General features: G+C 45.5%; 1 protein-coding gene across 1 annotated transcript in view; it reads left to right on the top strand.

Annotated features, from left to right (window-relative positions):
- Positions 1 to 22613, top strand: part of SHISA8 (shisa family member 8) — a 953154-nt gene extending 930541 nt beyond the window's left edge. The window contains exon 4 of the mRNA XM_044302281.1: positions 21880 to 22613. Coding sequence (XP_044158216.1) covers positions 21880 to 22229 — 350 coding nt within the window. The 3' untranslated portion in view covers positions 22230 to 22613. The remainder of the gene's footprint in view (positions 1 to 21879) is intronic.
- The last annotated feature ends 1814 nt before the right edge of the window (positions 22614 to 24427 follow it).

Raw genomic sequence — 24427 nt, 5'->3', positions numbered from 1 at the left:
ATGAAAAGAGGTCCTCGGAGTATCCGAGTGTGGGATCACTTGTTTGGCCAGACTGTAAATGGTGGGAGGAAGGATGATCAGGGTGAAGATTGTGTAGACCAGACTCTTGGCTACTGAAACTAGACTTAGTGGAAGACAGGGTGTTTCTTAACCGACTGGAAGCACTATCTGCTGCAACCCAACCGACCACCTGCTCGCACTAGGCTGACTTCAAGAGTGGTGTCCTGCGCTGCCCTAAAAACTGGGACATGAAGCTAGGTATCTTGGATGATTGTTTTTATTGTGCTTTGGCAGCCACTGCCTCTGCGTGCACCATCAGTATCATGGCCACTTCCACATCCCTTAAGGCTCGCTTTTTTCATATTAAATGTTATATGCATGCTTGACACACAAGATGTGGCACGGATGTCACAGTTAACAGCAAGCACAGTATATGGAAAGTACGCAAAAGTATGGAAAAAGGAAAATAGATTTCAGTTACATTTCTCCAATCTTTGGCCCTGACACACAGAAGGTATTGGTTAGAGCAGGCTTTCTTCAGCTGTAGAACAGAAATGGTGCACCATAGAGTAATAACGTCTGATTAGGAAAAATAATAGTGTCTCCAAAAATGGAGGCTCACCTTAGAGAGTTGTGCTAGATGTAGGCACAACTCTAATGTAGGCACTTGTAGCAGCCAGGGATGCAGGTACTTCTGGTCAGGTATGTCTGGAGTCCCTCAGAAAACCTGTAGATCAGCAAGGAAACAAGTGTCCTACGGTGCAAAAACCACCCAATGGTTCAATTGAGATGCAGGGTTCTTTATTAGGCATCATTCTTTTTACAAGTTATTTGTACCTGAAGAAGGGGTATATCCCCGAAACGCGTTGTACCGCTTGCCTAATAAAGAACCCTGCATCTCTATTGAACCATCGGGTGGTTTTTGAACTGTGACACAGAAGGCATTGGACAGATGTCTCTAGTCACTGCAGACACACTCTATGGAAGAATTATTGAAAATGATGGAAAAAATATAGTCTTTTTCAGTTATATAGTGGGGCAAAAAATGATTTAGTCAGCCACCAATTGTGTAAGTTCGCCCACAGAGAGGTCTGTAATTTTCATCATAGGTATTCCTCAACTATGAGAGACATAATGAGAAAACAAAATCCAGAAAATCACATAATTTGCAAATGATGGTGGAAAATAAGTATTTGGGCAATAAAAAAGGTTCATCTCAATACTTTGTTATATACCCTTTTTTGGCAATGACAGAGGTCTAAAGTTTTCTGTACGTCTTCACAAGGTTTTCACACACTGTTGCTGGTATTTTGGCCAATTCCTCCATGCAGATCCCCTAAAAAGAAGTGATGTTTTGGGGCTGTCGCTGGGCAACACAGACTTTCAACTCCCTCCAAAGGTTTTCTATTATTGAAATTTATGGAAAAAAATTAAGTGTGTCGAGCAGTGACTAGAGACATCTGTCCAATACCTTCTAAGTGTCAGGGCCAGAGATTGGCAAAATATAACTGAAAAATACTATATTTTATCCATCATTTTCAATACTTTTCATAGAGTGTATCTGCAGTGACTAGAGTTGCCTGTCCAATACCTTCTGAGTGTCAGGGCCAGAGATTGGAGAAATATAATTGAAAAATACTATATGTTTTCCATAATTTTCAATAATATCTCTATAGAGTGTGTCTGCAGTGACTAGAGAAATCTGTCCAATTAATTCTGTGTGTTAGGGCCAGAGATTATAGAAATATTATTGAAAATTATGGAAAAAATTAAGAATTTTTCTGTGATATTTCTTCAATCTCTGGCCCTAACACACAGAATTAATTGGACAGATTTCTCTAGTTGCTGCAGACAACCTCTATAATTTTTTTTTATTGAAAATGATGGATAAAATATAGTATTTTTCAGTTATAGTTCTCCAATCTCTGGCCCTGACAAGCGGCCTTAGAATTTATATATGACCAGCAGCACGGATCATTACTCCTGACCTGTTGATTAAATGGGAAACTGAAGCTACAGCAAGCTCAATCAGATTCATGAGATTACTGTTGGATCAAGAAAAAATCAATATTGAACAGTTAGAAAAGAAAAAAATTGCTTTAACTGAGACAGCTTTAAAAATTTAAGGATCATACCGAGTTCTCTAAGAAAGAACTTGAATTACAGAACAACATTGAAAAGTTCAGAACGAGTCTAGTGGAAAGAAAACACAGACAATTTACGAATGACTTAATGGAATTTAGAAATAATACAGCATATATCACTACAGGGGTGGGCCAAAGGGGCTCAATTACTGATACATCAGCTTCTGAACCAGAAAGTTCAGATCCAGAGTCCTCCATCTATCGACCACAGTACCCCAATCCTAGATCTAACTGGAGAGGTAGAGGTCGTTACAGGGGACGTAATAGATATTCAGCCCCCAGATCCAATTGGAGGAACCAATCCTCCACAGCTGGTTACCCCTCTAAATCATGGGGACCCCGAAACAGAGGACAAGGGGACAGGGAGAGGACAAATCAGGAACAATCAGAACAGGAAGGATATACATCTGGGCCATCCTCTTCCTATACCACACCAACTGCGTTACCTCCCCCCATGACTACAACTGTAGCTTTTTTTTAGATCAAACCCAATCGAACACCTATATGCTAAGGGACCGCGTACCCACCCAGTCATATGCCAACAAAAAATAGAACGGTTACCCACAGATGACACCCTGATTATAAATCTATCAGGGAAAATTCTGTCGGAAGATGAGATGTCTATATTAAGAAAGGGACTCACTTATGTACCAACTACGAGATTTAACTGCTTTGACTGGATTAAGGATATACAACTTTTTGCCAGGAAATTACGCTGGCACAAGATCTTCGTATCATCAGACAAACAGAGATGTCAAGATCTAGGTGTAGAAATGGGGGACCTAGAGGGAATTGACACCCTTGTACACCTTTTAGAGGAAGGCGAACGACCCGTGGGTCAGGGTCCTTTCACCACTCTAAGAAACAAGAGTGTCAAGATGCCACCAAAAACATTAAACGACGCAAATATAGAATTTTTTTTAAAATCAGTCTCACGGGACCTAGAAAAAATAGTCTATACCACCTCTGCAAAAAACTATACGCCGGCAGAAATGACTGCATTACAAAATCTGAGTACGAATAGGGACATTATTATTAAATCATCAGATAAGGGGGGGGGGAATATCATCGTCCTCTCACTACAACAGTATAGAGACATGTGCCTCTCCCTGGTCCTAGACAAAAACAATTATACGACCCTGAGGGGGGACCCGACCGAGAGCTTCCAGAGAGAACTATCCCAGATACTACAAGAGGGTTTGGAAAGTAGATGCATTGATCGGAAAGAATTTGAATATTTACTACCCACCACCCCAAGAACAGCAACATTCTATGGGCTTCCAAAAATACATAAGGGCACTAGTCCCTTAAAAGGACGGCCCATAGTATCTGGGATTGAGAGTCTTACTCATCATGCCGGTGTATATATTGATAAAGTTTTACGTCCCTTTGTATCCACACTTCCTTTGTATCTACCGGATACGACTGATTTACTGCAAAGAGTTGAGGGTGTCACTATAGAGCCTGATAGTTGGTTTGCTTCTATAGACGTGGAAGCTCTCTACACGTCTATCCCTCATAATAAAGGTCTATCAGCAGTGAAATATTTCTTGGATTCTAGATCTGTGGACTTACATCAACATAATTAATTTATCCTCCAACTTCTTAATTTTATTTTGACACATAATTATTTTATTTTTGATGACCGCTTCTACCACCAGCTCAGGGGTACTGCGATGGGTAGCCCTTGTGCACCTACATATGCTAACTTACTCCTGGGCTGGTGGGAGGATACAGTCATGTTTTCTGAATCTATGATATCTTGGACCAGGTTCATCACACTCTGGTCCAGATTCATAGACAACATTTTTCTTATATGGTCTGGGACAGCTGGTGATTTCCAGCAATTTATGGATACACTTAACTCCAATCTTATTGGATTGTTTTTCACGTTTGAAATACACCGTAATACCATTAATTTTCTGGATGTATGTCTAGAGAGAGACGAACACAATAACATCAAGACGACCCTGTTTAGGAAAAAGACCTCGACCAACAGTCTTTTACGTTGGGAGAGTTTTCATCCCGTCCCCCTCAAGAGGGGCATCCCAAAGGGACAATTTTTAAGAGTTCGCAGAAACTGCTCAGACAATAAGAACTTTACATATGAAGCATCAAAACTGTTTGACCGGTTCAAACAGAGAGGATATGCAAGCCCCTGCCTACATAAAGCATGGGATTGGGCTAAATCAAAGGATCGCACTGCTCTGTTACATTCACAAATTAAGACAACAAACCCTCAATATCCAATAAGAATTGTTGGGACTTTTGACTCAGAGTCCCAACAGGTTTGAGACATTCTAAACCGGTATTGGTCTCTAGTAAAGACAGACCCTGACCTAACACAGGTGTTATCCGAAAGCCCGGTTATAACCTATAGACGTGGACGCAATGTTGGCGACACATTAGTCCACAATCACTTTGAGTCCCCAGAAAAGAACACGTGGCTATCCAACAGACAGGTGGGCACATATAAATGTGGTAAATGCAAAGCGTGTACATTCATAACGCCAGGGAAAACCTTTTCCAACATCACGGGAGATCGAATTTTTCATGCTCGTAACTTTGCTAATTGTAACACGTCTGGGGTCATATATATGGCTCAATGTGACTGTGGACTAAAATATATAGGTAAAACTAAAAGGATTTAAAAAAAACGTATCCTTGAGCATATCGGGGATATACGTAATAAACGGGATAAACCCATCTCTAGACATGTATGGACTAGACATGCAGGATCCATCAAAACCATACATTTCTCGATGATTGAGGTAATGAAAACATCTAAAAGAGGCGGGGACTTGGATAAACTGTTGAAACAAAAAGAATCAAGATGGATTTTTAGATTAAATACTGTTACACCAGCTGGATTGAATGAGTCTATAGATTTTGTGTGCTTCATTTAAGTCGTCCTGGGTATCTTTGGGGATCATCATATCCCTTATATTTTACTAATCAATTATCGGAGGGTTAATTTTGGTATTAATAACCCCGATTATATATCTCAGCCAATCACCCTTCAATCGTCTAAATTGGTTACATATACACCTAGCTGTCAGCCCGCTATATCTAAATAGATACTTATCTAAAGTGGTTACTATGATGTAAACCTATATATATGTGGCTGTTAACTTAACACAATAGGATTTTTATACTAGTGCCTTCCAGCGAGCATACCTTTAATGGCCAGTATTGTATATCACCGGCTTGACCCAATCACATGATCGGCTCGGCAAGATAGATCACATGATCGGCGCTGTAGTCACGTGGGTGCGTCTGACGTCAGATGCCATCTGTCCCATCTCCTACAGAGTACTACGCACTAGCGCCAGACGTCATCAGATACCGACACCACGTGGGTCATCCACGCGACATGTACCTGGAAGTAACAGTTTAAAAGGCAGGGACGCCGGTAAAACGTTGCCGCCTATCCACGGACACGACCGGGTCATAATGATGCCATCACTGTCACTATTACCCTGACCTGCGGACATCACCTACCGGCCTATCTATCCAGCCAATACATGGGCATGCAAGTACTATCGATCCTAACTATCTGCTGCATATGTGATATCATTTAATGCTACATATTGAATAATGACTCTATATATACTTTGATGTGGATCGGTAGTTGCTATCAGTTAATACTGTCACGCCATTGATGTCCGATTTATCTGTATATTTTCGGTCTGGTCTAAATATATAAGCACTATCCTATTACAAGATTGGGTTTATATACCTAGATATATGATTTGGTATACCCCAATCCGGCCATAGTCTGTAGCACGAGATATGTGAATGATTCTAGGCTCTTTTTATTAATACTGAGACCTCTTTTTCATCTACAATATCTAGGTGCCATATTCGATTTCGCAATATTTTGCAAATATTCAATTGAATATTTGTCTTATATTTGTTGAAATCGAATATTCATCATTATTCTATTTATCGCGAATAATTAAATTGCATATTATCCGCGATAAATAGAGTAATGACGAATATTTGATTTCAACAGATATAAGATGAATATTCAATCGAATATTCGCAAAATATTGCGAAATCGAATATAACACCTCCTGCTCATCACTACTAGGGACGACCTCCTTAAGAAGTCACCTGGCCTTCCATCACCAAGCCCAGTGGGAGCAACGCCATCAGAACCCACAAAGCCACACTCCCAGCGCTCCATGTCCTACCTCTTCTCCTTTTCCTCTCTCCTCCCATTTGTCCTCCACTCCACCTTCCCCCATGCTAATCTCACATTCATCTGGTTAAAGACATGCTTCCGTGGCCCAAATATTCGAGTGAAAAAAGATGATGGCGCCTGATAACCCTCTTGCCCAACACTCACCTAGGGACAACCGCTTTAAGAAGGCACCTGGCCTTCCATCACCGAGCCCAGTGGGAGCAACTCCGTCAGAACCCACAAAGCCACGATACATCTGACCACAGACACGTGGTCTAGCAAACACGGGCAGGGAAGGTACATAACTTTTACTGCCCACCGGATGAGCCTTCTGACGGCCGTCAAGCAAGCAACCTGTGGCACCCACCCATCTGTAATTTAGCTAATATAGTGCTATAATATCTTTTTTTACAGTCAATTTTTTTTTGTCTCTTCTGAACTTCAGATTTGGAAAAAATGTACACTATTAAAAAAAATACTATAGCACTGTATTAGCTAAATTGCAGTCTATATGTGTATTTTACGAATATTCGCTATATTGCTATATATTCTTGTCTTAGAATATGACAAATATTCTAAAAAACTAAGTTATAGCAATATAGCGAATATTATAATAAACAAAGTTATAGCAATATATCGAATATATTAGTTATTTACTGTTATTCCACTTTGGCATACTCTTCCCCGACAAGCGTCCCCGTCACCATGGGAACGCCTGTGGGTTAGAATATACCATCGGATCTGAGTTTTCCTGATCTCTGGGAAAACTCAGATCTGATGGTATTTTCTAACCCACATGCGTTCCCATGGTGACGGGGACACTTGTCGGGGTGGAGTATGCGAACAACTGTATAGATTGGGGGAAAAAAATTGAATATTCTAAATAACGAATATATTCACTATATTGCTATATATTCTTTTTTTTGAATATTCGTCATTTTTTTCCTAATGAAAACATGATTCCTTCCTGCTAAAGTTGCTTGTGGGCCAACGACTCATTGACCCACAAGAAAGAAGCAGAAAGGAATCATGTTTTTAGATGTAAAAAAATGACGAATATTCGATATAGCGAATATATAGCACTATATTTAAATATTCGCGAATTAGCAAAGTTGCGATATTCGCTATTCGAATATTCACGCTCAACATTAGTCCCTAGGTGAGTGTTGGGCTTACTGAGACTTATGCGTTGACAGCACAGGCTGCAGATGGCAACACTATTGTCAGCAGCTGATATGTTAAAAAAAATCACACACTGCGGAGCCATGTGTCGGCACCTTGGGAGCGCAAGATGTGACTGTGCATGGTGGATGGCTCGCCCCAGATACAGTACATTTGCAGTCTGCTTTTTGCCTCCGGTGCACTGCGAGTTCTGCCTGCTTCTCCTCCGTCTATTCCCCATCTGCTGCTCTGTCTCTCCTTTTAAACTCCCCTCCTCTTTCTCTCTTGTGGGCACCCACATCACGTCCATCAATACATCATTATCGTCACCTTCACCACCGCTGATCTGGGCACTGTTGTCAGATCGCTGGGTGGCGGCCGTTGCTACCTCTTCTTCCTTATTCGATGCCAAGAATGGCTGTGCATCGGTAAGGTTTGAGACTGGATGGGAAAATAATTCCTCTGACTCAAGTGGAGGGGCTATGGTGGTCGTGGTAGTGGTGTCTTTGAGGGTGCACACAGCAGAGAGTGAGGAGGGTGCAGATACAGAGGATTAGGAGGGTGCAGAAGTGGAAGGCTGAGTGAGCCACTCAACCAACTCTGGTGCGTCCTTTGATGTTATCGTACACACCTTCTCCAATTTCCCACTTAGGCTCTGGCCTGCTGCACCTGCCCGACCCCTACCACCCCTGTGGAACGGCCTGCCTCTTCCTCTGCCTGTCATTTTCAAAATGACCAAATGAGTGCCAAAGTATTTGTGGAAGCAGGTATATCGCAGCCCTCAATCAGTATTTGGTGGAAGCCGGTATATCGCACCCCTCAATCAGTACAGTATTTTGTTGAAGCCAGTATATGGAACCCCTTAATCAGTATTTTGTAGAAGCAGGTATATCACACCCCTCAATCACTATTTTGTGGAAACAAGTATATAGAACTCCTTAATCAATATTTGGTGAAAGCAGGTATATCACACCCCTCAATCAGTATTTTGTGGAAGCAGGTATATAGAACCCCATAATCAGTATTTTCTAGAAGCAGGTATATCGCACCCCTCAATCAATATTTTGTGGAAACAGGTATATAGAACCCCTGAATCAATATTTGGTGGAAGCAGGTATATTGTACCCCTCAATCAGTATTTTGTGGAAGCAGGTATATTGCACCCCTCAATCAGCTTTTTGGAGGGCAACAGGTATATCACACCCGTTGCTAATAGTTGTTCCAATAACGCTTGCACTATAATATACTTTCTATGTTAAAAATGCATATTATTGGTATATCACACCCCTCAATCAGTTTTTTATAAGTATAAATCACAGTATATTATAAGTATATCACACCTATACGAGTCCTTAAGAGGACTTTTGTGGCGATATTAGCTAGCGTTTGTTGTCCCTAACAGTCTGTCCCTGCTCCACAAAGCAACCTCTCCCTACACTGGCAAAACACAGAATGTAAAATGGCTGCTAGATCGGGTTCTGTTATAGGGTGGGGGTGTGTCCTTGTGCTGAAACGTCTCAATTGGCTGCAGGACCGTCTTTAATATTGATTGGACCCTGGGCAAAAATTTACTTGGGCTCCCTGGATCCCGCCTTCCCACACCCTAGCATGCAATCACGCCCTCCACCACAACACACACAAAAAAAAATAATCCACACCCCTGGTAGAATACAGTGAATGACTGTAAATACTTCCAGTTTTGACGACTCCAACGGCTCAGGATCAGTGCTCTGGGCAGCTTGGCTCAGGCTGGAAGTGGGCTCCGCTCTGCAGGAAGGAGACCGGGGCTCGGCTCACCCTAGAGTTACAGTGCACCCCAACACCCTGCAGTATGCAGTATAGCACCCTATAGTATACAGCACCCCACAGTATAAAGTATATTACCCTATAGTATACAGCACCCCACAGTATGCAGTATAGCAGCCTATAGTATACAGCACCCCACACTATACAGTATACAGCACCCCACAGTATACAGTAACAGTAGAGCAGTAAAGCACCCAACAGTATTGTCATGGAACCATGAACCAGACGTACAACAAGAGATAAGTGGAGATAAGAAGGCTTTATTGAAAATCAAGCTGTGAGGCAAAAGTCCAAACGGATGGCTAAACCGAAGCAGGGTCTTGCGAAGCAGAGGTCAGGAACCAGAAGGGTAGTCAGACGAAGCCTGGATCAGGAACCAGCAGGGTAGTCAGACGAAGCCAGGATCAGGAACCAGAAGGGTAGTCAGACGAAGCCTGGATCAGGAACCAGCAGGGTAGTCAGACGAAGCCAGGATCAGGAACCAGAAGCAGCAGCAGTCTTAGAAGCATGTGAACACAGGAGGACCAAGCAAGGAACTGAAGCCACAGACCTCCTATATATGTGAGCTAGGCATCCAGCTCCTCCCAGTGGGAAGGAGAAGCCGCAGGGTGGGAGGCTACAAGAAACCCAGAAACCAAGATGGCCGCCAGCACATGTCAAACGAAGGAGAAAAGCAAGAAGGTAAGACCATGACAGTACCTCCCCCTCAAGGGCCCCTCCTCCGCGGAGTAAAGAACGGTTTCTGAGGGAAGCGTGCGTGGAAGGCTCGGAGCAAGGCAGGAGCATGGACATCTGCGGAGGGAACCCAGGAACGCTCCTCTGGACCATAACCACGCCAATGGACCAAAAACTGCACCCGACCGCGGACCAGGCGTGAGTCCAGGATATTGCTCACCTCATACTCCTCACGATTGCCCACTTGGACCGGACGAGGCCGAGGAACCGAGGAAGTGAAACGATTACACACCAGTGGCTTCAACAGGGAGACATGAAACACGTTGGAGATCCGCATGCCAGGAGGAAGCGCAAGGGCATAGGCTACCGGGTTTACCCTGCGAAGCACTCGGAAGGGACCAACAAAGCGAGGCGCCAGCTTGGGAGTGGGCACTCGAAGGTTGAGGTTGCGGGTGGACAACCATACGCGGTCTCCGACCTGGTAGGAAGGAGCGGGCGCTCGTCTGCGATCAGCCTGGAGTCTCTGGCGCTGCGCAGAGACCTCAAGGGACCTCTGGATCTGTACCCAAGAAGCACGTAGGACGGAAAGGTGATCCTCCACAGCCGGAATATCCTGGGGAGAGAATACCTCCGGTAACACGGCAGGTTGGAACCCATAATTGGCCATGAAGGGAGACGTCCCAGAGGAAGAGTTCATCGCCGTGTTCCTGGAAACTCTGCGCAAGGCAGGAGGTCAACCCAATTGTCTTGGTGATCGGAGACATAGCAACGAAGGAATTGCTCCAAGGCCTGATTGGATCGTTCTGCGGCCCCATTGGACTGAGGGTGGTAGGCCGAGGAGAAAGAGAGACGAATCCCCAACTGGGAGCAAAAGGCGCGCCAGAACCTGGACACAAACTGACTCCCCCGATCCGACACAATCTCCTTGGGCAAACCGTGCAACCGGAAGACCTCCCTGGCAAAAATCGAGGCCAACTCTTGTGCAGAGGGTAACTTCTTGAGAGGAACACAGTGGCACATTTTGGAAAACCGATCCACAATCATGAGAATGACCGTATGGCCTCGGGATGCAGGGAGGTCCACAATGAAATCCATCCCCAGGTGTGACCATGGACGCTCCCCGGTGGCTATGGGTTGCAAAAGACCCAACGAAAGGTGCCGAGGGGACTTACTCTGGGCACAAACGGAGCGTGCCGCTACATATGCGGCGATGTCGGAACGTAGAGAAGGCCACCAGAACAGACGTGAAACAGCCCAGGACAGCTGATTCTTTCCAGGATGCCCCGCGGCCTTGGAGTTATGGTAGGTTCGCAACAACCGAGTGCGCAACTCCTCAGGCACAAAACATCTGCCGTTGGGTCTCCCAGAGGGAGCACCAGATTGAGCTGCCAAAATCTGCTCACCCAGGGAAGAGGTCAGGCTGGTGCGAATGGCGGCCAGGATCTGATTCGGAGGTATGACCGAAGTCGGAATCGACTCCTCCCCGGACAGCTCGGAGTACTGCCGTGATAAGGCATCCGCTCTGATGTTCTTGGAACCGGGTAGGTAGGAGACCACGTAATTAAAACGTGACAAGAACAGAGCCCATCTGGCCTGACGTGGTGTCAATCTCTTGGCCTCAGAGAGGTAGGTCAGATTCTTGTGGTCCGTCAGGATGAGAACCGGAACCACCGAGCCCTCGAGCAAGTGCCTCCATTCTTTAAGGGCCTGCACGATGGCCAATAACTCCCTGTCACCAATCTGATAGTTGCACTCCGCGGAAGACAGTTTCCGGGAGTAAAACCCACAAGGAAGCAGAGGACCCTCTGGTGTTCTACGCTGAGACAGAAGGGCGCCTACTCCCGTCTCAGACGCGTCCACCTCGAGGACAAAAGGCAACCCAGGGTTGGGATGCGACAGAATCGGAGCCGACACAAAGGCGGACTTTAGAGCCTCAAAAGCTCGGATGGCCTCGAGCGGCCAGACCTGGGGATTACTGCTCTTCCTGGTCAGATCCGTGAGAGGCTTGGCTAGCATGGAAAAGTCCCTGATGAACTTCCGATAATAATTGGCGAAGCCCAAAAAGCGCTGCAGGGCACGAAGACCACTGGGCTGGGGCCACTGTAAGACAGCCGAAACCTTCTCAGGATCCATGGAGAACCCCTCAGCGGAAATGATGTAACCTAAGAAGGTTACCTGGGATCGGTGAAACTCGCATTTCTCAAGCTTACCGAACAGCTTGTTCTCTCGTAACCGTTGCAACACTCGTCTGACATCCAGAATGTGGGCCTCCATGGATTCAGAATATACCAAGATGTCATCCAAATAGACCACCACACACTGCTGCAACAGGTCACGGAAAACATCGTTGATGAATTCCTGGAAGACTGCGGGCGCATTGCACAACCCAAAGGGCATAACCAAGGATTCATAATGACCGGTCCTGGTGTTAAACGCGGTCTTCCACTCATCGCCCGCCTTGATCCTTACCAGGTTATATGCCGCCCTCAGGTCGAGTTTGGTAAAGACCGTGGCCCCTTTGAGGCGATCAAACAGCTCGGAAATCAAGGGTATCGGGTAAGCGTTCTTGATCGTGATGCGATTGAGACCCCTGTAATCGATGCAAGGCCTCAACTCACCGCCCTTCTTTTTCACAAAGAAAAATCCAGCCCCTGCCGGGGACGAGGATTTGCGAATGTGTCCGCGTGAAAGCGCCTCCCTCACGTACTCCTCCATGGCCTCATTCTCCGCTACCGACAGTGGATAGACTTTGCCACGAGGAGGAACGGCACCAGATTGTAACTCTATGGCACAATCGTATGGGCGGTGCGGAGGTAGGGCAACCGCACGCACCTTATCGAATACATCCCGGTACTCCTCGTATTCAGGAGGCAACAGAGAGTCCGAGGAAGTACACAGCAACTTGACAGGCCCATGGATGCAACTAGCCCCACACTGCGGTGACCACGAGAGGATCTCGGCCGATCTCCAATCGAAAGTCGGATTATGCTTCTGGAGCCAGGGGTACCCCAAGACCACCGAGTAGTGTGGAGACGAAATAACCTGGAGACAGACCGACTCTCTGTGAACGGCACCAATGGCCATCCCCACTGGAAGGGTCTCCTGAGTCACGTGTGGCGGCAGAAGGGGTCTGCCGTCTATCGCCTCAAGAGCCAGTGGGGAACCTTGAGGCTGCAGAGGAATGGAATTGGCGGCAGCGAACACACTATCAATGAACAAACCACCAGCACCAGAGTCCACCAACGCCTGGGTCGTCACCGAGCCCCCGACCCAGGAGAGGACAACAGTAATCAGTGGTTTGTCAACACGGGAAACCGGGGACGAGGAGACTCCACCCAAGATCTGCCCCCGACAGGATCTCAGGTGCGAGCGTTTCCCGGACGGTTCGGGCATGCCAACCGAAAATGCCCACCGAGACCACAGTACATGCATCGGCCCTCGCGTCTCCGGAGTACCCTCTCCCCCTCGGACAGGCGAGCAAACCCCAGCTGCATGGGTTCACCCCCAGACAAGTCATCCCCAGGAGGCGTGGGAGGAGAGGGAGGCACGGGTGGGACAGCAAACGTAGGCGCCAATCTGTTACAAGACCTCCGCAGGCTCTCCTTAAAGGAAGGTCTCTCCCTGAGTCTGGTGTCAATCAAAATCAGGAAAGAAATAAGAGACTCGAGCTCCACTGGTAGGTCCTTAGCTGCAACCTCATCCTTCAAGGCATCCGAGAGACCATGAGAGAAAGCAGCGACCTGAGCCTCATTATTCCAGCCCACCTCTGCTGCCAGGGTACGAAACTCAATGGCGTATTCAGCTACGGATCGTGAACCCTGTCTGATGGACATAAGGAGCTTCGCAGCAGAGGCAGCACGAGCCGGCACATCGAATACCTTCCGAAGAGAAGCAACAAAACCGGAAAACTCGGCAACCACCGGATTGTTGTTCTCCCATAAAGGGCTGGCCCAGGCCAAGGCCTTGTCCGAGAGCAGCGAGATCAAGAAGCCCACCTTTGATCTCTCAGTAGGAAAGGCATGTGGCAGCAACTCGAAATAAATGCCCACCTGGTTAAGGAAACCTCGGCACTGAGTTGGCTCTCCCCCAAAGCGCTGTGGAAGGGGGGCAGAACCGGTCATACCCCGAAACACCGCAGGCGCAGCAACAGGTGTCGGGGTAGACTCTGGCACAACAACCGGAGCGGCAGTAGGAGCGGGCCCAGGAGCGACAACCGACCCATCGGCAACGGAAGCTAAATGAGCCGTGCGTTCAAGCAGGGTTTGCAACGCCACAGCGAACCGACCCAACAGGTGATCCTGCTGATCAAGTCTGGCAACCAGCGTAGGTAGCGAGGATGGCCCTGTACCGTCAGAATTCATGGCTTGGTCCTAATGTCATGGAACCATGAACCAGACGTACAACAAGAGATAAGTGGAGATAAGAAGGCTTTATTGAAAATCAAGCTGTGAGGCAAAAGTCCAAACGGATGGCTAAACCGAAGCAGGGTCTTGCGAAGCCAGAGGTCAGGAACCAGAAGGGTAGTCAGACGAAGCCTGGATCAGGAACCAGCAGGGTAGTCAGACGAAGCCAGGATCAGGAACCAGAAGGGTAGTCAGACGAAGCCTGGATCAGGAACCAGCAGGGTAGTCAGACGAAGCCAGGATCAGGAACCAGAAGCAGCGGCAGTCTTAGAAGCATGTGAACACAGGAGGACCAAGCAAGGAACTGAAGCCACAGACCTCCTATATATGTGAGCTAGGCATCCAGCTCCTCCCAGTGGGAAGGAGAAGCCGCAGGGTGGGAGGCTACAAGAAACCCAGAAACCAAGATGGCCGCCAGCACATGTCAAACGAAGGAGAACAGCAAGAAGGTAAGACCATGACAAGTATACAGCACCCCATACTATACAGCACTTCACATTATACAATAGAGCAGTATAGCACCCCACAGTATACAGCCCCCACAATATACAGTACCCCACAATATACAGTAGAGCAGAATAGCACTCCACAATATACAGCTCCCCACAGTATACAGTAAAGCAATATAGCACCCCACAGTATACAGCAACCCAATGGTATACAGCACCCCACAGTATACAGTAGAGCAGTATAGCACCCCACAATATACAACACTTCACAGTATACAGCACCCCACAGTATACAGCAACGCAACATATACAGCAACCCACAGTATACAGTAGAGCAGTATAGCACTCCACAATATACAGCTCCCCATAGTATACAGCACCTCACAGTATACAGCACCCCACAGTATACAGCAACTCAACGGTATACAGTACCCCACAGTATACAGCAACCCCACAGTATACAGCAACCCAACGGTATACAGCAACCCAACGGTATACAGCAACCCAACGGTATACAGCACCCTACAGTATACAGCAACCCAATGGTATACAGCACCCCACAGTATACAGTAGTGCAGTATAGCACCCCACAGTATACAGTAGAGCAATATAGCACTCCACAATATACAGCTCCCCACAGTATACAGTAGAGCAGTAGAGCACTCCATAATATACAGCTCCCCACAGTATACAGTAAATCAGTATAGTACCCCACAGTATACAGCAACTCAACGGTATACAGCACCCCACAATATACAGTAGAGGAGTATAGCACCCCACAGTATACAGTAAAGCAGTATAGCACCCCATAGTATACAGTAGAGCAGTATAACACCCCCACAGTATACAGAACCCCACAGTATACAGTAGAGCAGTATAGCACACAACAATATACAGCACCCCACAATATACAGCCCCCCCACAATATACAGTAGGGCAGTATAGCACCCCCACAGTATACAGCACCCCATAGTATATTGTAGAGCACCCCACAGTATACAGCACACCATAGTATACAGTAGAGCAGTATAGAACCCCACAGTATACAGCACCCCACAGCATACAGTACCCTACAGTATACAGTAACTTACAGTATATTATCATAACAGCCCCTGTCACCTTTTCCAGATGTAATCTTCACAAAAAAAAAGCTCCACAGTTAAGGAAAACTCCTGCAGCCACACTCCTGGTAGACAGGACCTTTTATGACCTTATAGCCATGTGACCAGTAATATTGCTAGGTTACTGGTCACATGGTGATGTTGTCATCTAAGATCCTTTCTCCAAAGAGAATCACAGCTCTCACAGTTTGCTGCCTGGAATGCGGCAGGCAGGCCTGGCAGCACCCCCCTGTGTAGCTGACAGCCTGACACCCAGGACAGTGGCCACAGGGCTTAAGAGGCAGCTGCCTTGGGCCCCCCAGGAGCAACTGGGCCTGGGGCAGCTGCTCCTTTTGCCCCTTGTTAAAGACGGCCCTGATTGGCTGTCCTGTCCCACCTGATGGATGTGTAATGGGTCAAAGTTCTGTGCAATGCAAAAGAATATGGCACATGCGAACATCATCATATGTACGCATGATCGGCGGATCTTGAATGAGCAAAATGACCGCAGGGTGAACCGCAATGCCATCTCTAATGGTAAATTCACTATAGAACAAATGTTGTGGTCTTCATTAAAATAAAATACACACAAACTTGAGTGCTACTCACATCACCACTTGACACCGTACCCTCCCTCGCCGAGGTCACCTGTAGAATGGTAGTCCCTTAAACGTCCTATTGATAGATGACCCAGAAGACTTCTCAATAATACGCAGTGACTTTTTATTAAGAAATAGCTCTACGCATTTCGATGCTGTCATAAACCCCTTGCTCAGGAGCAAAGCATAGTGCACATACATTTACAGTGTTTTATACATACCCAACACATGAAAACAATGACTGTATTTTCCTGTGTATAAGACTACTTTTAAAACATGAAAATCTTCTCAAAAGTCGGGGGTCCTCTTATACGCCGGGTGTCGTCTTATATGCCGGTATACTGCGTGCTGAAACGTAGTTCCTAGCCGGACTGGAGGCTAGCTGAGCCACCGTGCGCTGCATCCCGGCCAGTCGCTCCTGAAGCAGCCCCCTCTCCCTGCTCTCAGTGGTTTTCTCATGCCAGTAGTATCACATTGCGTACTACCGCTAAGATCGTCTTGAAGACAGGGAGGGCTGGACAGGCAGCTTACCCACCCAATCCAAGCAGGCTTTGTATGCAGTGTGTACAGAAAAAAAAAACGGCACATCGCTTGCCGTGATTGGCTGGTTGTTGTATACTGGGTTGGATTGGCGATTCTGAGGGAAGGCAGGGGGAAGCAGGCGCATCTGCACTTCAGCCAATTCTAATGTTGAAACGGCGGATCTCTAATGAAGTTTGGGGAGCAGATACATGTGGTGGTGAATACAGTACAGCACCAGTATCTGTACTAGTTCGTACAGTACAGCACCAGTACATACAGTACAGTAGACAAATGGCTAACAGTCAATACCCCACCATGGCTCTACCAGCAAGGAGAAAGAAATATGAAGCCAGTTTCAAGCTTAAAGGGCTTCTGTCACCCCCAAACAGCAATTTTCTGTATTGGAATTAATATAATTGCTAATGTACGCAGAGTCCATATATACCACCTCTTACCTCTGGCTGTGCTTTAAATTCTTAAAAAATAGTACTTTTGTGATATGCTAATTTCTTCACTACCAGCAAGTTGGCCGGACTTGCTGGTAGCCGCCGCATCCTCGGTCTAAAAATAGCCCCCTCCTCCACTTGATTGACAGGGCCAGCGAGCGCTCTCCTTCTTCCGCTGGCCCTGTCTGCAGCTGAAATCCCGCTCCTGCACCGTACCGGTCCTCATTAGGCGCAGGCGCTCTGAGAGAAGAACGCTCGCTTGGCTGCTCCTTCCTCAGTGCGCCTGCGCCAATGACGTCAGCCCTACTCCCGGAAGAGAAGACGCCGGCATCGCTGGTAAGGAGGCGGAGAGTCCGGTGACGTCGCTGAATGCTTGATTCAGGTGAGTATTTGCCTAATAAGCATGCAGCCACTACAACCACCAATGAAATGGGGTGCCATTATTTTACAAAAAGTAATTTACAAAAAAGTACCATACAGGGAGTGCAGAATTATTAGGCAAGTTGTATTTTTGAGGATTAATTTTATCATTGAACAACAACCATGTTCTCAATGAACCCAAAAAACTCATTAATATCAAAGCTGAATATTTTTGGAAGTAGTTTTTAGTTTGTTTTTAGTTTTAGCTATTTTAGGGGGATATCTGTGTGTGCAGGTGGCTATTACTGTGCATAATTATTAGGCAACTTAACAAAAAACAAATATATACCCATTTCAATTATTTATTTTTACCAGTGAAACCAATATAACATCTCAACATTCACAAATATACATTTCTGACATTCAAAAACAAAACAAAAACAAATCAGTGACCAATATAGCCACCTTTCTTTGCAAGGACACTCAAAAGCCTGCCATCCATGGATTCTGTCAGTGTTTTGATCTGTTCACCATCAACATTGCGTGCAGCAGCAACCACAGCCTCCCAGACACTGTTCAGAGAGGTGTACCGTTTTCCCTCCTTGTAAATCTCACATTTGATGATGGACCACAGGTTCTCAATGGGGTTCAGATCAGGTGAACAAGGAGGCCATGTCATTAGATTTTCTTCTTTTATACCCTTTCTTGCTGTGGAGTACTTGGACCTGTGTGATGGAGCATTGTCCTGCATGAAAATCATGTTTTTCTTGAAGGATGCAGATTTCTTCCTGTACCACTGCTTGAAGAAGGTGTCTTCCAGAAACTGGCAGTAGGACTGGGAGTTGAGCTTGACTCCATCCTCAACCCGAAAAGGCCCGACAAGCTCATCTTTGATGATACCAGCCCACCTCCACCTTGCTGGCGTCTGAGTCGGACTGGAGCTCTCTGCCCTTTACCAATCCAGCCACGGGCCCATCCATCTGGCCCATCAAGACTCACTCTCAATTCATCAGTCCATAAAACATTAGAAAAATCAGTCTTGAGATATTTCTTGGCCCAGTCTTGACGTTTCAGCTTGTGTGTCTTGTTCAGTGGTGGTCGTCTTTCAGCCTTTCTTACCTTGGCCATGTCTCTGAGTATTGCACACCTTGTGCTTTTGGGCACTCCAGTGATGTTGCAGCTCTGAAATATGGCCAAACTGGTGGCAAGTGGCATCTTGGCAGCTGCACGCTTGACTTTTCTCAGTTCATGGGCAGTTATTTTGCGCCTTGGTTTTTCCACACGCTTCTTGCGACCCTGTTGACTATTTTGAATGAAACGCTTGATTGCTCGATGATCACGCTTCAGAAGCTTTGCAATTTTAAGAGTGCTGCATCCCTCTGCAAGATATCTCACTATTTTTGCCTTTTCTGAGCCTGTCAAGTCCTTCTTTTGACCCATTTTGCCAAAGGAAAGGAAGTTGCCTAATAATTATGCACACCTAAAATAGGGTGTTGATGTCATTAGACCACACCCCTTCTCATTACAGAGATGCACATCACCTAATATACTTAATTGGTAGTAGGCTTTCGAGCCTATACAGCTTGGAGTAAGACAACATGCATAAAGAGGATGATGTGGTCAAAATACTCATTTGCCTAATAATTCTGCACTCCCTGTATATACCATCAACGCTTATAAATAATATTAATAAATATATATATATATATATATATATATGTATGATATACACTATATATATATATATATATATATATATATATGTGTGTGTGTATATATAGATAGAGCACACAAATATATATACCATATTTTTCGCCCCGTAAGACGCACTTTTTACCCCCAGTTTAACATCGCAGGACTGGGAGGAGCTGGTGGCTGGCAATAGCGGCGGGGCGGGGCGGTGCAGTCACTTTGCTATAGCCTCGCCCCACCGCTCCAGTGCTGCAAAAATATAAAATGTCTTATTCAATTACACATGCCCCCTCATTCCTATTATTACCGCACATCCTAACAGCTTCAGTAGAATGCTGGCAGGCAGGCCGGGCAGGCGGCAGCGTAACTCCCTGATGTCACGTGCCTGCGCCGTGACATTTTTATGAATGAAGCAGGCGGCGCAGGCAAGTGCCTGCCGACATTCTACTGAAGCTGTTAGGATGTACGGTACTATTAGGAGTGAGGGGGCATGTGTAATCACTTTTAATTGAATAAGACATTTTATATTTGTATACTGGAGCGGCGGGGGGGATCTGTGGATAACATCCGTGGATGGCACAGTTAAGGAGTGGGGGTCTGTGGATGGCACTGTTATTGGCTGGGGGGGTCTGTGGATGGCACTGTTATGGGGTGGGGGGGGTCTGTGGATGGCACATATATAACAGTGCCATCCACAGTTCCCCCTGTAACAGTGCCAGCCACAGATCCCCCCTGTAACAGTGTTCGTAATCCACAGATCCCCCCATAACAGTGTCCATCATCCACAGATCCCCTTGTAACAGTGTCTGTCATCCACAGATCCCCCCTGTAACAGTGTCTGTCATCCACAGATCCCCCCATAACAGTGTCAGTCATCCACAGATCCCCCCATAACAGTGTCCGTCATCCACAGATCCCCCATAACAGTGTCCGTCATACACAGATCCCCCCATAACAGTGTCCGTCATACACAGATCCCCAGTAATAGTGTCATCCACAGACCACCATTAGTTCCAAACCCACCAGTACAGACCAAAAGTTTGGACACACCTCATTCAAAGAGTTTTCTTTATTTTCATGACTATGAAAATTGTAGAGTCACACTGAAGGCATCAAAACTATGAATTAACACATGTGGAATTATATACATAACAAAAAAGTGTGAAACAACTGAAAATATGTCATATTCTAGGTTCTTCAAAGTAGCCACCTGTCACGGCCACGGTTATGGCCGTGACTCCTTGGGACCTGCATACAGTTGCCCGCGGTTTGGGTTGTTGTTTCAACCGCAGCTTGAGGCTTGATGTTGTCTGCCTCAAGTGCGGTTGCCGCGGACAACAGTGATGTGTGCGGATCCCTGGGAGTTGTGTGCGTGTGTGTATGCACGTTTGTATGTCTGGTGTGCACTTTGTGTTGTCTGGTGTGCACTTTGACATCTTTCTCTGTGGCTGCCCGTGGCAACGTTTGGTATGTTGTACATGTGGTGGCAGTGTCCCGGCCTTCGGGCTGTCTCCAAGGACGGCTGCCACCCATGTCGTTGCCTGCGGCAACAGCCACAGTGTGATCTTAGTTTGGTCACTTCCCCTTTATGTGTGTTTCCCTTCTGTGGTGCTGGAAGGGTTAATTTCCTTCCCAGTGTGTGTGTGATGTCACTGGGTGTGTCCGACTGTGGAGTGTGGCTTCTTGGCCTATATAGTCTTGGCGTTTGGCATGGCTCAGGAGGTTGCTTCAGTCATGCTTGGCTGGAGCAGCCTCCTGTGCATATTACCTGCCAGTGAGAGCCACCCCTGTGGTCATAAAGATATTGTCGTTTTGTTTATGTCTTTATGTGTGTGATGTTGTATGTGATTTTCTGTTGGGACCTTCCTATGTGTTTTGGTGCAGCTTACAGTTCTGGATTCCTGTTTGCGCAGGGATCCAGTCAGCAAGGCTGTGGCAGGTTGGTGGAACCACTAGTTCGCCTGCCATACCCGTGAGGCTGTATGAGTTCCCCTTGTCCCAGCAGCTTGGCCATGGAGACTCCTGCTCCTCCGTAACTAGGAGGAGTAGGTCGTCTTACCCAGCTCCTAGCTCAGGTGGCACCTTAAGCTCCCTAAAACCTAAAAGTAGTGGCGGTTGTTGTTGACGTTGTCACTCTTTTATCTATCTATTCCTTACGCTTTGGCGCTCCACTGCCAGGCAGAATAAAATGTCATACTTACACCACTCCTGAGTATAAAACTCCCTGTCATTTCTGAACATTTTTTTTATTGAAAACTGCACACAGTTATATAGTTTTCTCTGAAATCGGTCATATTCACATTGGTCTTTCGTACTTCTTTTTTTTTTCTTTACAGAAAATCCACCCAATGAGTTTTGCAAGAGATTTCCAGTTATGGATTTTGCAGAAGCGTGCTATCAGCCTGGTGTATTGATTACCCAGGATGGTTCTCCTTTACCAGAAAACTGCCCTCCGATACCAGCTAAAGCAAATAACAAGATTAAGTTATCTAAGACCAATACTCACCCTTTAGCAGGGGCAACATTTCAAGGATGGGATCCAAATCATCATGACATGCGAAGACAAGTTTATGCCAACAAAAGGCAATTCAGTATAGAAAAGCTTCCTGAATTATTTAGCCATCAGAATCATTATACCAATATCCCCCAACGGCACAGCAACAGCAAGACAGAGGTGACTGTCTGAAGACTGCTATGTATCGACATCACATTCCCAAGACAACATATATGTGAATGCCAGTTAGAGCACTGCGATATCTCATTGTTTTTCTGTTACATTTTTTTAGAACTATAAAATCAAAAGCATAATACAAAGTGAGGCAGCAAAAAAGAAAGTATACATAATCCTACATTTCAAAGCTGGGCCTACTTATTTAGCTACAAAAACTGATGAATGAGAAGAATAGTAACAACAAGCACATTCAAACATACTTGTTTATTCAAAAATGAAAAACAAGTTTTAAAAGATTCCTCACCCTTCCTACTGATAACCTATCTAACAACCAAACTTTTATTGACATATATGTGGTTAGTCAAATTATTTCCAATCATATTGCCTATGTAACTATATCGGCTGCTGGTAATTTCATTTTATTTAGTTAACTGAACATTAAATTCATTCTCCCTGTTTAGATAGAAATTTGTTTAGAGTCCGATTTAGTGAATGTTTCCAAAAATTTCATTCGGGTCTGAATCAATTCTACTCAAATAAACTATGCTCCATTTTGGTATATAACACTGTCTGTTCTCCTAGGTCTGAGAGATAGAAGTGAGAGAAAGCGAGACAAACCCAAATAAATGCTAATTTGCATATGTTTGCGCTTCTGGGAAAGATATTCAAATTATCGTTCCTTCAAAAGGGAAAAGAAAGCTAAGCATCTCTGATGCCAGCAGAAGTAAGGTATGCCAATTTGAATATATTTTTCCCATATATATATAAATTCATTCTCTCTCTCTCTCTCTCTCTATACATATATATATATTTATTTATGTGAGATACATTTACAACCAGCAATCACCCCTTCTGTATGGAAATGAATGATTGCTAACAGATTTATTGTTTACACAGGGATGTGCCACAAGGCTTATTGATTGGCACTGCAAGGAGTTTGTATGTTGTCACAATATACTAAGAGCTAAATGGGCTCCCTATGAAATTAAACCTAGTGGCAACCACAGATTCCTCTGCTTCACAACTATACCTGTGCTTTGAGTCACTTCTGTGAAAAAAGCACATTACAAATATTTGTCATTGCTGGTGTTACACAAGGTGATGCACTGCAACAATTTTATGTGCCATCTCAATGATGGATCACCTGAAAAACAAGCATATTTTTGTTTCTCAGGGACAATTATTGTGATTATCCGCCCATGTAAATAACCAAAAACACTCCTCTGTTTACTGTCTGCCATCTCTGCCTCTCCTAGCTAGAGCCTTATACAGGGAGAATTGTTAATTGGACGCTAAACCTTAGATTTTTCCTTATTGGATTTGATTAAAGTGTGGTTTTAAACATTCTTTTAATAAGGTAATTTAAAGCTTGTTTAAACATTTTTGATTAAGGCTACTTTCACACTTGCGTTCGGAGCGGATCCGTCTGGTATCTGCACAGACGGATCCGCACCTATAATGCAAACGCTTAGATCCGTTCAGAACGAATCCGTTTGCATTACCATGAACAAAAAAATTTTTTTTTTTTTTTTGTTCATGATAGTGCAAACGGATCCAATTTGACTTTACATTGAAAGTCAATAGAGGACGGATCCGTTTGAAAATTGAGCCATACTGTGTCAACTTCAAACGGATCCGTCCCCATTGACTTACATTGTAAGTCTGGACGGATCCGTTTGCCTCCGCACGGCCAGGCGGACACCCGAACGCTGCAAGCAGCATTCAGGTGTCCGCCTGCTGAGCAGGGTGAAGGACAAACTGTGCCAAACGAATGCATTCTGAGCGGATCCGCATCCACTCAGAATGCATTAGGGCTGGACGGATCCGTTCGGGGCCGCTTGTGAGAGCCTTCAAACGGAACTCACAAGCGGAGCCCCGAACGCAAGTGTGAAAGTAGCCTAAACTTTGTTATCTAAGAGTCTTTTAAACAATGCAAAATCTGATTGTTACATAGAACAACTAAAATTGCAGAATTATCACCATGGCTCAATACTCCATAAAATATTATTAAAAAAAATAGTATTTGAATATAGACCCTCCTTTTGCAGCTATAACAGCCTGACCAAACACATTAAAGCAGTGTTCCTTAACTCCAGTCCTCAGTGCCCACCTGCCGATAATGATTTGAGAATATCCCACAGAATTAATACCTGTGGTAAGTCCTGATACATTGACAATGATATCACCTGCTCAATACTAAGAAAACCCTGCAA

This window comes from Bufo gargarizans, chromosome 7, assembly GCF_014858855.1.
Source record: "Bufo gargarizans isolate SCDJY-AF-19 chromosome 7, ASM1485885v1, whole genome shotgun sequence".
Classification (NCBI taxonomy): Eukaryota; Metazoa; Chordata; class Amphibia; order Anura; family Bufonidae; genus Bufo; species Bufo gargarizans.
The sequence above is the reverse complement of the archived record's forward strand: the minus strand, read 5'-3'. Positions and strand labels throughout refer to the sequence as shown.